The 13,200-nt window shown below is 34.6% G+C and overlaps 4 protein-coding genes across 4 annotated transcripts; 1 reads left to right on the top strand and 3 right to left on the bottom strand.

The window, feature by feature from the left end:
• Positions 1-30: 30 nt before the first annotated feature.
• LOC106637150 (uncharacterized) lies at positions 31-1,113 on the bottom strand. Its single transcript, XM_014349818.3, has 4 exons — positions 902-1,113; positions 720-815; positions 546-638; positions 31-429 (listed from the first exon to the last, which is right to left on the bottom strand). Exons 1-4 carry the CDS (start codon positions 981-983, stop codon positions 158-160), a joined length of 543 nt encoding a protein of 180 aa, XP_014205304.2. The 5' UTR covers positions 984-1,113; the 3' UTR covers positions 31-157.
• A 767-nt stretch (positions 1,114-1,880) lies between these two features.
• Dhap-at (dihydroxyacetone phosphate acyltransferase) lies at positions 1,881-6,615 on the bottom strand. Its single transcript, XM_089591523.1, has 7 exons — positions 6,474-6,615; positions 5,310-6,373; positions 4,811-5,221; positions 3,015-3,531; positions 2,657-2,940; positions 2,348-2,583; positions 1,881-2,268 (listed from the first exon to the last, which is right to left on the bottom strand). Exons 2-7 carry the CDS (start codon positions 5,602-5,604, stop codon positions 1,942-1,944), a joined length of 2,070 nt encoding a protein of 689 aa, XP_089447649.1. The 5' UTR covers positions 5,605-6,373; positions 6,474-6,615; the 3' UTR covers positions 1,881-1,941.
• Positions 6,616-7,013: 398 nt separating this feature from the next.
• usp (retinoid X receptor ultraspiracle) lies at positions 7,014-10,470 on the top strand. The gene is made up of 4 exons (XM_014349815.3): positions 7,014-7,892; positions 8,153-8,279; positions 8,382-8,549; positions 8,641-10,470. The coding sequence occupies exons 1-4, from the start codon at positions 7,871-7,873 to the stop codon at positions 9,620-9,622; spliced, it is 1,299 nt and encodes a 432-aa protein (XP_014205301.1). The 5' UTR covers positions 7,014-7,870; the 3' UTR covers positions 9,623-10,470.
• Positions 10,471-10,683: 213 nt separating this feature from the next.
• Tctp (translationally controlled tumor protein) lies at positions 10,684-12,525 on the bottom strand. The gene is made up of 5 exons (XM_014349820.3): positions 12,376-12,525; positions 11,878-11,948; positions 11,619-11,806; positions 11,274-11,534; positions 10,684-11,044 (listed from the first exon to the last, which is right to left on the bottom strand). The coding sequence occupies exons 1-4, from the start codon at positions 12,401-12,403 to the stop codon at positions 11,303-11,305; spliced, it is 519 nt and encodes a 172-aa protein (XP_014205306.1). The 5' UTR covers positions 12,404-12,525; the 3' UTR covers positions 10,684-11,044; positions 11,274-11,302.
• Between the last annotated feature and the right edge of the window lie 675 nt (positions 12,526-13,200).

The raw sequence follows: 13,200 nt of genomic DNA, 5'->3' as shown, positions 1-13,200 counted from the left end.
CAAATGTAATTTTTTATACTGAATGATTTATTTATTTATAAAAATTTTTTAATATAGAGGAAAAACAAGTTTTCCGTAATTACATCGAATCGACAACTTAATCGAAATATAACATATGAAAATAAAATTTTGGATGTAGATGAAAAGTAATAGCTTCTTATATTAATACAACATCTGGTTGTTTGTTGTGCTGCTCTAACTTATCTTTGATGTAAAATGTATTCAAAATAGAATTCCAAAAATACCTTGAGTGGTGATGGCCAAAGCATCCAAGATTGATTTTTTTTAGAGGTAAAATATGGAAAAAGTCGATATCCAATTCTGCACAACCTGACAAACCGTTGGTATAGTTCATATTGTACAAGCGCAAGCAAATGTACATTTTTATTTCATCTATGTGGGGTGTACAGAGCCTCGGTGGATTTCTGGCTGAAATTTGAGATATATTTTTATACTCTGCATAATATTGGCTCAAACGCAACCTACGCATTCAAAGAAAATAAAATAAAAAAATTCGTTATTCAGTATAGTGTGTCAATGCTTACCGGAAATAGTTTCATTGATAATGACTAAATTGTTGTAAGTCACGGTTGCAGAAGCGCCGATTTCTTCGGATAAATACGAAAAGTTAGCGCACACTAAAAAAAGTGGTATAATGAATAAAATAAAAAATATTTTATTTCAACAAAATTGTGATAAAAAAAACAAAGTTATTTTACATCTCCCGTCGACAATGTCTCTAATATATAACTGTGCACAGCAGCCACAATCGTAATTTATGCATTCGCAAATTTTGCTTTGTACACTTTGTAAACCTGTGAACAAAATATTATCGATCAAGAGTTGTTCAATAAAATTCATAGCAATGAAAATTCATGTTGATTTGAAAAACTCCACACACCATTCTTATCATCATCCGCAGTGCTACAAACGAACAATAAACACAACACTGATGCAGGATAGATTGCTAGCAAAAACTTCATGTTCAACAAATTTTTTGTTTATCACTTTTAGTCGAAGATGAACGTTGGAAGTTACAAGTGCTTAAAATGGTGGATTTAAACTGTTGGTCTCAGCACTTTCAGCAGAGTGACTAGTTGAACTTATGACTCACATCACTATCTCGAATTTCAAGAATAAAGACATCAGTAAAAGTATTTATGTAGGTATATATTACGTATACTTACGGAAGGGACAAAACATTTTACTGATGATCTGGGAATCATCTCAGATGAAAAGTGCCTTAAAATTATCTAAATCGTAACTATATAGGGTATTAAGATATTTTCAGCTAACCAGAATAATATTAAGATTAAAGATGACTGCAGGCACCCCACGATCAAACTAACAATGAATGTTTAAATTCAATCATTTTTGGAAAACATAAATACCAATCAAGTACGGGCTACGTCGTTTACATACAACGCGTACTTGTAATGTTTCAATAAAAATACTGGAATAATAAAATAAAAGGAAAATCTCTTCCTGTAATATAGGACGTTGACATTACTGGAAGGCCGTCAATTATTTTTCGGACATGCAAGACACTATCTACTGCTCTTCTGATATAGTAGCCACTTTTAAAAAGGTCGAATAATTATTTAGTAGCAAAGTTATTAAAAACACCATTCATTAGTTTTTACCTCACTTATCAATCATTGAAATACAGCATTGATGTTTAATTTTGAAGTTGTAAAAAAAATATCGCATGTTTTGCAATTTTAGAAGAATAAGTACACGTGACACATTTTAAATAGGGAATCTACCTACGTAAACTAATCATTTAATATTAATACATTTTTCAATCATATTGTAAAATAATAGGGATACAGGTGAATAAGATAAATCAACTTTATTTTTTAATGTATAACAATGTCGATTTATTTGCAATACCATACGTGTTGTAAGAAAACATGACTTAGAACTCAAAACTTAGGACAACTATAATTTAGCTAGCAAATTTGGCATATCTTTTGGAATGAACAATGAATGGTTATCCAAATATGACACACTCGAACACGAGTTTAAAATGTTATCCAGTTCTAGGACTAACGTCTCCATATTTATTCTATTTGGTTTGTAAAATCCCTGCTCATCAAGGGTAACATATTCACACGCAACAAGACTAGACAGCAAGGATACATAAACATCTAAGGTTAATGAATATGGGTGCTTGATAGGCACTACATCTTGGTAAAGCGATTCTTCAACAAATCTTTGGCATTCTTTTATAATATTTTTTTCTTGGCATTGAAGCGGATCCTTCCACTAAAAATTAAAAAAAAAAAAAAATCAATGCGTACGTTAATTAATGATGACTAATTAAAATCCAGAAAATGTATATTACCTCTAAAATTGTCTTACAAGCTACGTGTAAGCTAACAATAAAAGGTGTGAGCAAGTTACACAAAAGTGAATGTAACTCTTTGTTATTTACAAGTGAATACTCGGAGCTTTTATCTGTAAGAAATCCAGTTATCTCTTCCCATTCTTTAATTAACTCTGGCTCACTCATGTTGGCGGGTAAAGCAAATTCTGAAGTAAACAGTGACCTCAAACTCATATATCGTTTTATTGCTGTTTCTGTAAGTAATTTGTAATCATACTAAATAAATAAAACAAGAGAAAAATAGTGGATGGTAAAAATATGATATACCTTTAGGTGATAGATTAATACACAAAGCTGCCAATGCAGGTACTGATAGGTATGCAAAAACTGGATTAACATAGATCATTAGATTGATCACTGGCACGGCAATTCTTAACGTTTTATCGCTTAATGCATGGCCTTTAAAACCTTGTACTTGTGAAAAGTTTGCTGGGTTATTTTTTAATTTCAAATTATTTTGGGCATCGACTTCTATCAAATCTTTATGCGTTTCCAGGGACTCCAAGACTTCGTTTCTGTCTGCATCTTCTTCCATACTATTTTTTTCGACACTGCAATAAAAATTTTGTTAACACCTTTAAAGCACTCATTTTTATGGTACCTTTTATTATAACGAATGACTTACTTCAAAGCAGGTGGATTGACGATAGCCTTAATTTTTTTCACAAAAAAATTTTTGATCCAAGAATAGTCCTGCAGTAGATCATCGAAAAGATAAGGTTCTTTAGGATACGAGTACATCCTCTCGTTAAATAGTAACGAGATGAGATTAAACGGCGTAAGAACGGTATTCCGTTTATGGCGATCGATTACAGCATATGCAACTTGTTTTGTTACATGCGAAGGTACTCTTGAATTTGGGGATAAGGCACTCTGCCTCCGCATCTTCATGTTGATAAAATCCCGTCCCGATATCGGTGGTGCGATTTTTACGTAGACGTGTCCATGCGTGGAAGAATCAAGTAGCTTGGATAACGAGCTGAATAATCCGCTCGTCGATTCTGGTGGCTTTGGAATTCCCAACAGTTCGTAGACAAACAGCAGCTCTTCCAAAGGCTTGTCATACGAAATGCTTATTGGAATTAATTGTAAATCGTACACGGTGCTCTTGAGCAAATTTTCTAGAATTATCGACAAAAGTCCTGAAACGTCAATTTTTATTATTTCAAATATTTTCTATTTTTTTTTTTTTTTTTTTTTTTTTTTTCACTAACTTAGTTAAGAAATTGAATGGTGTATTTAAAGGCACTCACGGAGAAAAATACACGAATCGGTACGCAAAACGCGAGATGTACTACCGACTTTTTGCGAACGAAACTTAATAGCAAAAAAATAAAAATAAATCCGCACATGCAAATTTTTCACATACATGCGATTGGAAATTGTTCCGTCAGTACTTAAACGAACTGTTTATTTTTGAACAGTTTGAGCGAGCGAGTCATTTCTGATGACATTTTGCGTAGGTTGTACATATACGCAGTTTTGCGTACGTTTTTTTGCGCGTATACACATACTATCAATAAATATCTGCATGAACAGACAGTATAAATGTATTTTTTAAAAGGGTAAAAATCATTTACGATCATAAAAATGAAGTATAAAAATATTATGGCTCAAAGTTACGTAATGGACGTTACATCATACCACCATTATAACTATGGAAGTGTCAATATTTGATTCTGAATAATTAAGAATGAGTGGTCCGTGAGCTGTGGGTTTTCAAAAGATTTTTGCATGGTCAACGTTAATTTGTCCGACATAAAGTTATCAATACTATGTGAATTTTTCCATAAGATGGCTAAGTATAATTTATAAAATTTCGTTTATATTGATAGGCTACAGTATTTTTATATTTTCTAAATTGCAATTTCTTTTACAAAGAAATTTTTACGAATTTTATACTAGTTTTCACATGAGGATGATGAATTTAGTTTTTTATTACAAAAATTATCATACGTTGTTACTTTATGAACTGTGTCAATGGTTATTTATCTGACACGTCTTTGAAAAACTCCTATGCACGAAATAAATAAGCTATAGGCAATAAATTAAATATCTTCGATTACTTTTATTCCAATAATTTCTGAATAACGTTTAATACAAGAAATAAATTACTCGATATATTCATTACATATTTTGATACGAAAAATAATAAAACTAGAGGGGTTTTTTTTAAAATTTATTTGGCCATTTAATATGTAAAAACTTTTAGGCTAATTTTAATAAATATTGGCGCGTAGTGATATTTTATATTCGAAGTAGGGTCACGGTAACACGTGTTAGTTTTCTATGGTTAAAAGACAAACTTGTAATAGGATAGTTTTAAAATTCTCGCCTTGATTTTTACCTTATTTTACATGCAGAAACTAAGGATATTTATAAGTGCAATGAAAAAATAAATAAACATGGTCAACTGCTTACCAAATTTTGGTGGTAAAGTTTTCTGACTTCTACTTCTAGTACCTTCAATGAAAAATTCGATAGCTCTGTCGCTGTTTGACACTAGTGAATTGACATAAGTACGAAATACTTCTTTGTAAAGGGGATCAGACGAAAAAGATCTCTTTAAGTAAAAAGCTCCAGTATGTCTTAACAGCTCCCCAACGAATTTCATTTTGTAAAAATCCATTCCACTGGCAATATTTGGTAGAGCCATGTCATAAGAGAAGAGAATGTAAGAAAGTAGTATAAAATCTAAGTAACTCCTATGGGTAGGCAAATAAACATACTGAACAGAAGAAAAGCTCATTTGGTTTTTCAGACTATGAAGTATACTATCGTTTATTCGAATACTAATTAAGATTCTTTTGAGAACTTTTGTTACAACTAAGCCTGCAAAATAATAAGGTACAACGTTATAGTTTAACGACACTAGAGAATAATATAAAGTGAGCAGGGAAAGAATGATAAATCTTTTTACCTATCCACCTGACAGTGGGCAAGTGTGATTTACTGGCCATTTCTTCTAACATACTCTTTGCCTCTGAGACCACAGTGGATGAAGGAACATTTCTGGCAGCTGCCTGGGACTGGATGAGTGCCTTAATTTTATAATCAGCCAGAACAGCTTCGATGGCCCGTTTTCTATTATAAACTAATTCGGGCGCGAGTTTATGGGCAGGCAGAGGTTTGGTGAATCTTGAGACCCACATGATGTCACTATCCTTTCTCCTCTCGGCAAGGAAATCCACAAATTCTTCGGCACGAGCCTCCATTGTCCATACGCGTATACTTATATGTATTATCGGACCGAGTGATAAATACTTATTACAGGAAAAAAAAAATGCACAACACGCGGCGAATACTATCGAGGTCAACGAAAGAAAAAGACGGCGGTAGTGGCCCGTCCTTTCCTCATCCTTTGCTGAGTGTCTGAATTAACAAACAACTTTGCTAATGAGTTTCATTTAGAAGACAAATTGGGCTAAGCTTGGACGTAGAAACGAGACGTGAGAAAAAAAGAATACTACAGACAATTGGAATCCAAAAATTAGTGACAACAAGTTTAGTATAGCCCTATGTATAAAACTAGTGTTTCGTTGGTAGGTGGTGGAGACAGCAGCGCCTACGACGACGATGCTGAAATTGCTGATGCTGATAATGATAAGACGACGACAGAATAGAACTATACACGGGAGCTGATAAGTACAACAGCTTATAGGTTCGTACTTACATAAAGGCAAGAGACAGAATACTGAACTGAGTTGAGGATTGCAGCATCACCTTGTATTTATATCATTGGTGGTTTTTTTTTTTTCCTCTTTAATACTATTTCTTAAAACTGTCGAGGATTGAGGACACGTGTAACGTAAGCTCGCTCTTCCATGCAGCAGTAATTGTGTAATCAGCGTTTAAATGCAAATATATAATATACCATGCCATGCCCTCGCCAGGTAGAGGACTAGAGGTAACACTGAATACTGGAAGTGTACTCGCCTACTCGTTCTCTCTTCCGCCGATGTCGGCACATTACTTTGTATCAAACTGCAAAAGCGTGCAAATTATATAGTCTTTTTGTTCTATAGCTCGCACCTCTTTAACAAATATATGTTACAACAAATAATAAGCATATATCGGTACGCACCTTTTGCCGTCTATCCTCACGCGCAATATAACTATGTATACCAACGCTACACATATACCTAAGTATTGACTTATGAAAATGAAAGGTAAGTGCACCGGCTGCAAGTCTGCAACACACATCACGTCCGACAATCCATGAACGATCCGATCCCGATCCGACTTAACATGACTTCGGGTGTGTTCGAGTAACGCTTAATTACGTCTTACGACACCTTGCGACACGTTTAAGCTGTCAGTACGTTGTCAGAAAGTGTTACTGGAACAAACCTTTTGCCATGCTTGAATGCAAACAGCATGGCTGCGGTCACATTCCAAAGCACAAAAGTCGTAAAAGCCCCAGGAGTACACCTGTGTATAAACGTTGGAGTAGAAGAAAAAAAAAAAAAAAAGAAACACAATCTCAATATGAGAGTTAATAAGCGGTCGACTTTAGATAATTTATCTACCTAAAGTTATAAATAACAAACGGCGGACAATGTAAAACAACGTTTATAACGACGCCTGGTAACATAGTCATCGCCAAGATTAACGCACGGTTAACAGCTTGTTTCGTGTTTTTCACCGTTATCCATAACCCAGTTATTTAACGATTTCTGGAGCACTTTTGGAGTATAGGACCGCGGTCAGGAGCGAGCAGTCCGAAATCCTCGAGCATATACATATAATACGCAGAGCGTCAAAAAAAAAAATGTAACATATATAAATATATATAGAGAGATGTAGGCGCGCACAAGGCCGTCAGGTGGGAAAAGATTTATTTTCTTTTTAACTCGTACGACGAGTCATCCAGCGTAAAGTGTTAACTGGCTGTTCCTGCTGCTGTCAAGAATGCCAAGTGTCAGTGCAATACAATAGAATGATAAAATATTAAGTGTATAAATACCTTGTACACCTGTTTATGTTTGTGTTTATGTTGTTTTGGTGTTCCATTTTGCATTCAAAATCATGGGGCTCCATCGCAATCCGGATGTCCGAGTTCCCTAGAGAGCATCAAGGACACCACTTTCACTGATAATTAAAACCATTATCATTATTCTTTTTTTTTTTTTATGATTGTTTGTACATGTATATTTATTTGTAAATTTAAAGTTTGTGAGGATTAAATGGTAATAGTGGCCCAATGGATGAATTTTTGAGGAGGTTTATAAAAATTATCAACATTAATAATACTTGATGCTTGTAGCAAAGCATCCGTTCTCTTTGGAAAAACAAACTTAATAACACGAAAAAGTAACATCTTACTCAAATCTCACTAATAATTCAGGTTTCTTGATAGAAAAAAGTAAGTTATATGGCTTTTAAAGCTGATTTGCAGAGTAACAGTAGACATAGATTGTTGTTATTCTCTTGACTGGTACAAATTTTTGGTGGAAAAGAGTTTTCTAAGAAGCAGCAAAGATGATGGACTCCACTGACAGAGGTTAGTCTCAAAAATATACATATTTTCATATTTTATACAGTTAATTTTTGAAACATCAATTTTCTTAATAATGTGAACTATTCACTAATTTTACATAAATTTTGATGCATGCAACTATTGAGCATTTAATAAAGTTTTGCAATCAAAGCTATAATTGAGAAAAAATGACGTTTCAATAACACTACAATAAATAATGATAATTGAAAATCGTTTCTCTTAGAAAAATTATTATTATTATTATTTTTTTAAAATAATTCAAGGGTTGAGTCTTGATGGCAGCAACTTATCAATGAGTTCATTAGGGCCTCAAAGTCCACTTGAAATGAAACCTGATACAGCTAATTTAATGAACACTGGAAATTTCAGTCCTGGACCAAATAGCCCTGGGTAAGAATTTTTTTATTAATAACAATAAACTGGTATCTTTATAAAAATTTACCAGAACTGGTATATACATTTCATCTTGTTGATAATAATTATGAATTTTAGGTCCTTGAATATGGGTTGTCCCACTAACTTAGTTAGCAATTCGCCTGGTAATCACAGCAAAGGTGGAGTGGTTTCGCCCTATCCCCCAAATCATCCCCTCTCGGGGAGCAAACACTTATGTTCGATTTGCGGAGATCGAGCCAGTGGCAAGCACTATGGAGTTTACAGGTAATGCCTGGACGGCAAGTTGTGGTCTTTAATTACCGATAACGTTTATATCTTTTACTTTTGACATTAACATTCTTTGTAATGTGCACAGTTGCGAGGGCTGCAAAGGCTTTTTCAAGCGAACGGTACGAAAGGATCTGAGTTATGCCTGCCGGGAAGAGAAGCGCTGCCTGATCGATAAGCGGCAGCGAAACCGCTGTCAGTATTGTCGCTACCAAAAGTGCCTGACAATGGGCATGAAGCGCGAAGCCGTTCAGGAGGAGCGCCAGCGCACGAAAGAGCGTGAGCGCGATGCTGCCGCAGCGCCCGGTCCAGCCAACGGTCACGATACTGTAGCCGATAGTTGTACCAGTAGCAGCAGCAGCGGCGGGATCCCTGGTGCCACGGTTCACGCGGACATGCCGATCGAGCTGTTTCTCGAGGCGGAACGATGCTTTGAGCAACTATGCGAGAAGCAGTCGAATTCGCACGATCAGTATGGCGCCAATAAAATCGGCAACATGCACGCACGGCACATGGTCGAGTGGGCGAGGCGGGTGCCCCACTTCACGAACCTGCCCCTCGAGAATCAGGCGCTCTTGTTACGCTCTGGCTGGAACGAGTTGTTAGTCGCTGCGTTTGCGTACCGCTCGATAGACGTCGAGGATGGTATCGTTATCGCCAAGGGCTTCATCTTTCACAAGACTCTTGCCCAGCAGGCAGGCGTCACGTCCATTTTCGAGCGCATCGTCAACGAGCTCGTCCACAAGATGAAGAGCATGCGCATGGACAAGACGGAGCTCGGCTGCCTGCGCTCCATCATCCTGTTTAACCCGGAGGTGCGGAACCTGAAGACCCCCATCGAGATCGACTCGCTGCGCGAGAAGGTCTACACGGCCCTTGACGAGTATTTGCGGATACACCGGCCCGACGAGTCTGGTCGCTTCGCCAAGCTTTTGCTCAGACTGCCCGCGCTTCGCTCAATCGGTCTCAAGTGCAGCGAAAACAGATTTTTCTTACAGCTACTTGGTGAACCGCCCCACGAAGATGTTCTCGCCAATATGCTTGAAGCCCCCTCCGATCTGTCATCGTAGTCCTTATAGAGTCTACAAACGCTTCGAAAATTCCCCCAAAATTCACCCTCGATTAGTTACTTGCGTTGCTTTGTAAACGGCATTTTACACACCCTCACGTACTCCTTTATCTGTAACACCTCGTTACTAAATTATTTGCGCACACGCGAATAGGCGATGCGTAATGCGTATTATGCTGCTGTCAATGTGCTTTTCGTTGTGTATATTTTTGGGCACAGCGACTATCTGTTATCTTAACTTTGGACTTTAAATAAGTTTACGAAAAAGTGCATAATCCAGCTGTATAGCTGAAAACTCTGTTTTCCAGCATTAAAAATTCCACGGTTATACTTAGTTACTTTGACACTAATCGATTGTCAAAGTGACCGTCGACAAAATCGGCAAGATCAATTTGCCGTGTAGATTATATCATTGTTTCTCAAGTGTTACATTGAGTAAAGCCTTTTACTTATTCATTAAGTTTATAGTTTTATAAATATAATTGAATATAATAGTATTTTAAACTTTTATTAAGACTGTAAGTTTATTAGAATGATGACCGATTGTAATAGACTATTATTAACGTTTTTCTAAAAAATTATAAATATTACGCAATTGTTTGCCAAAAGTTATTATTTGACAAAACCATTTTAGTGATATTTTTGAAGAAGCTTGAGATGATGAAGAGTTTTAAATGAAAAATAAAAAAATCAATTATATATTGTAAGAAAAATACCTAACTACCATATGAAATGTATAAAAAAGAGTTTGACATTTTAAGACTGTAAATGGTGAAATTTGTTGACACGTGAAAATTATTTTAAAATTGCAGAAAAAATGTGGAGCTAATGTGTTGAATATTTTAGTCTTGATGTTACAATAAAATGAAAGAAAAAAATTTACTTCTTAAATCTTTATATTTACTTTATTTCCACGTAGTTTGCAAAAACAATAAATATGATTTAAACTAAAACAACTTTCAAAAAATATTCGCTAACGCATTGATTCAACGTACAAGTTCTTTTGCCTACTTGTACAAAAAATCTTGTTCAAGGTCTCATTATATAAAAGGTATTTCTTGGTTATTGTTTAAAAAATTTATTAAATTATTGGACAAATGTTTTTTTTAATTTATTTAATTTTTATAAAAGCTAATGATAGCTCGCCGACCTGATAACCATTAATTCTTATTTCATCTTTCCCATATAGTTCAAAAAAGATGAACACATTGGCATGAGAATTCAAATATCGGTGTATAACGTTTTCATAATCATGATGTTTAAATTTTTCTGAGCTAACTGTACCATTGGACACGTACAATATATTAAATTCCTCTAAAAATATCAATGATGTTGAAGTATAAAACACATTCCAAAAAAAATACTTGTGGCTTGCTTTCAATGGAATTGCCTGATTTTTTTTACAGTCAGCAGTTCATTTAATCTGTAAACGTGTTATTAAAATTAATAATTTTTTTCACAACAATTGAAAGTGTTAAAAGTTAAATTGAGAATAAAAATTATCAATGAAATGGAATTTTGGACAACCGATAACCTTGCATATAAGGCAAGTTTGCTGATTACGTGACAGTGAAAAAAAATAAAATCAAAGTCAATTTATAAACTTAACGAATTTCTTGCATTAGAATTAAAAAAAATATATATTTACTCACATTCACGATTGTTTCAATTTTAAACTGCTTTAGAATTTCTCCTCTTCTAAGCCATGCTTGAAAAACATAAGTACTGGCACAGATTGACCATCTATATCACGATATTCCATTAGAGCTACAAGTCCATCAACATCCATAGATTCTCCAGTGAAGAACTGAAGTTCCTTAAACCGACCTAATATATCTTTCATTACTTTGTTCATGTTTGTCTTGAAAATGTCTACTTGATCAGGTGATTTTTCTTCTAATTTTGCCACTAGTCTAAAAAATTTCACAAACTTAGACTTGGAAAAAAAAAGTCAACCACTCAACGATTCTTTAAAAACTAAAATAAGGTGAACATACTTCTTCATGTAGTCTTTGAGATAAAGCGTGTACGATTTTTTGTCTCCAAAAGCATAGGTTTCACATAATCTGTGATTCAAAACGACATCAACACCAGATTCGACATTTTCGACTGTTCCTTCCTCAGTTTCTTCAGCAGATGGATTAAAACCATCAATTTTGACATCTCCAGACTTGCGAGTAACAACCTAAAAGTCAATATTGTATAATGAAACTTGAAAAAAAACTTACTTAAAAATGTAATAAGACAATAAATTACCTTGCCATACACTTCATATATAACATCATCAACAAGTTTCATTTTGTATGTGTCAGAAAACATTTCGTCCCCTGAAATTTTTATAAGAATTTTAATGCAAAGGAATAAAATAGATTCAACATTAAATAATAAGTATAAGAATAGCACGGTATTCAGTTGCAATAAAAATGTACAAGTAGTGTTACAGTGTGTCAAATAAGCATCCCCAAAAATATTAGTGACAGGTAATGAAGTAGTGTAGTAGTAGTAGTAGTAGTAGTAGTAGTAGTACATGATTCTAATTACCATTAGATCGTAATGTAAAAATTTGGAGAAAAAAAAAGGTAAGTTAAAAAATACAATTATAAACAGCAGAGGTGATGGTAAGTGACATTGAAGATACGTTGGGTTAGGAAAGGAAAAATTTTGAAGTAAGATTTGAAAACTAATATTGATTTAGGGAGGTGTTGAAAAATATAGGATTAGGGTAGTAGTTTAAAATATGTACTTTTTATTTACCTGTAAAAATATCTTTGTAAATCTTCATCTTGGAAGATGGAATAAGATTTAATCGGAGCTAAAAATCGGGCCGCGCAGTCACACAACGGAGATGACCGGAAAGAAAGGCCAAGATAAAAGAATCGAACACAAACAGACAGTTGGGTGAGTTGGGTTCCTTGCGGGGTACGCCAGCGCCGAAAACCCGTCAGGATTCACGTAAGGTGACGATTACTGAAAGCTTGGGAAGTGGGCTACTCAACGCTAGCGGCACTAGCGCTGAGTATCCGTGTGAAATGCTATTAGTGGCGAAAATTGAAAGCTACGTGTGATGATCAGCTGTTCGGAATTCCGGAAAGAGTCGGGATCTCACGAGTAGCCCCGGCCCCGCGGAAATTAAAAATACTACGAAAATATGAAAAACTTTATTTTAAATGTGATTCCTTTTGTTTTTCCACATTTCGATATTTATGTTGTCAAAAGACGTCAAAAAGTTTCAATAGTAAGATGAAGGTAAGTAAAAATAAAATTCACGTACAAATTTTTACTCAACGTCAATCCTACGTAATCGTGTAATGTAATAATTATAAAAATTGTGCTGGTTACTAGATAAAAAAAAAAAGGTTTAAAACATAACGACTGAAGCTCTATCAATCTTTTTTTTTATTTTAATTTAATTAAAATTTTTTTTAAATTAAATTAAAATAAAAAAAAGATTGAGTATCGATAGTTTTGATAATTTTTAGAGTACCGATACAGTACTGAGATATAATGAAATCTCGCCGAATTGAACTGCAAAATAGAACGAGCCAATCTGTCAACCAAGTAATCAATTAATGTTTCTAT

The sequence above is a fragment of the Copidosoma floridanum genome, unplaced genomic scaffold (genome assembly GCF_036245765.1).
Source record: "Copidosoma floridanum isolate Cflo_tuat_1 unplaced genomic scaffold, Cflo_Japanese_pri ptg000013l, whole genome shotgun sequence".
In the NCBI taxonomy this organism is placed as follows: domain Eukaryota; kingdom Metazoa; phylum Arthropoda; class Insecta; order Hymenoptera; family Encyrtidae; genus Copidosoma; species Copidosoma floridanum.
This window is presented reverse-complemented; position numbering and strand designations above follow the sequence as displayed.

What these genes read in the sequence shown, in the direction of transcription:
- usp (XM_014349815.3), top strand. Translation starts at nt 7,871, where the DNA reads ATGATGGACTCCACTGACAGAG. An exon ending in GATGGACTCCACTGACAGAG is followed by an intron (nt 7,893 to 8,152) that starts GTTAGTCTCAAA and finishes AAATAATTCAAG; the next exon opens with GGTTGAGTCTTGATGGCAGC. An exon ending in AAGCACTATGGAGTTTACAG is followed by an intron (nt 8,550 to 8,640) that starts GTAATGCCTGGA and finishes TAATGTGCACAG; the next exon opens with TTGCGAGGGCTGCAAAGGCT.
- Dhap-at (XM_089591523.1), bottom strand. Translation starts at nt 5,604, where the DNA reads ATGGAGGCTCGTGCCGAAGAATTTGTGGATTTCCTTGCCGAGAGGAGA. An exon ending in GTCAATCCACCTGCTTTGAA is followed by an intron (nt 2,941 to 3,014) that starts GTAAGTCATTCG and finishes TTTTTATTGCAG; the next exon opens with TGTCGAAAAAAATAGTATGG. An exon ending in TATTAATCTATCACCTAAAG is followed by an intron (nt 2,584 to 2,656) that starts GTATATCATATT and finishes AATTACTTACAG; the next exon opens with AAACAGCAATAAAACGATAT.
- Tctp (XM_014349820.3), bottom strand. Translation starts at nt 12,403, where the DNA reads ATGAAGATTTACAAAGATATTTTTACAG. An exon ending in TTACAAAGATATTTTTACAG is followed by an intron (nt 11,949 to 12,375) that starts GTAAATAAAAAG and finishes TAAAAATTTCAG; the next exon opens with GGGACGAAATGTTTTCTGAC. An exon ending in CTCAAAGACTACATGAAGAA is followed by an intron (nt 11,535 to 11,618) that starts GTATGTTCACCT and finishes GAAATTTTTTAG; the next exon opens with ACTAGTGGCAAAATTAGAAG.
- LOC106637150 (XM_014349818.3), bottom strand. Translation starts at nt 983, where the DNA reads ATGAAGTTTTTGCTAGCAATCTATCCTGCATCAGTGTTGTGTTTATTG. An exon ending in TGCGGATGATGATAAGAATG is followed by an intron (nt 816 to 901) that starts GTGTGTGGAGTT and finishes TTTTGTTCACAG; the next exon opens with GTTTACAAAGTGTACAAAGC. An exon ending in AGACATTGTCGACGGGAGAT is followed by an intron (nt 639 to 719) that starts GTAAAATAACTT and finishes CACTTTTTTTAG; the next exon opens with TGTGCGCTAACTTTTCGTAT.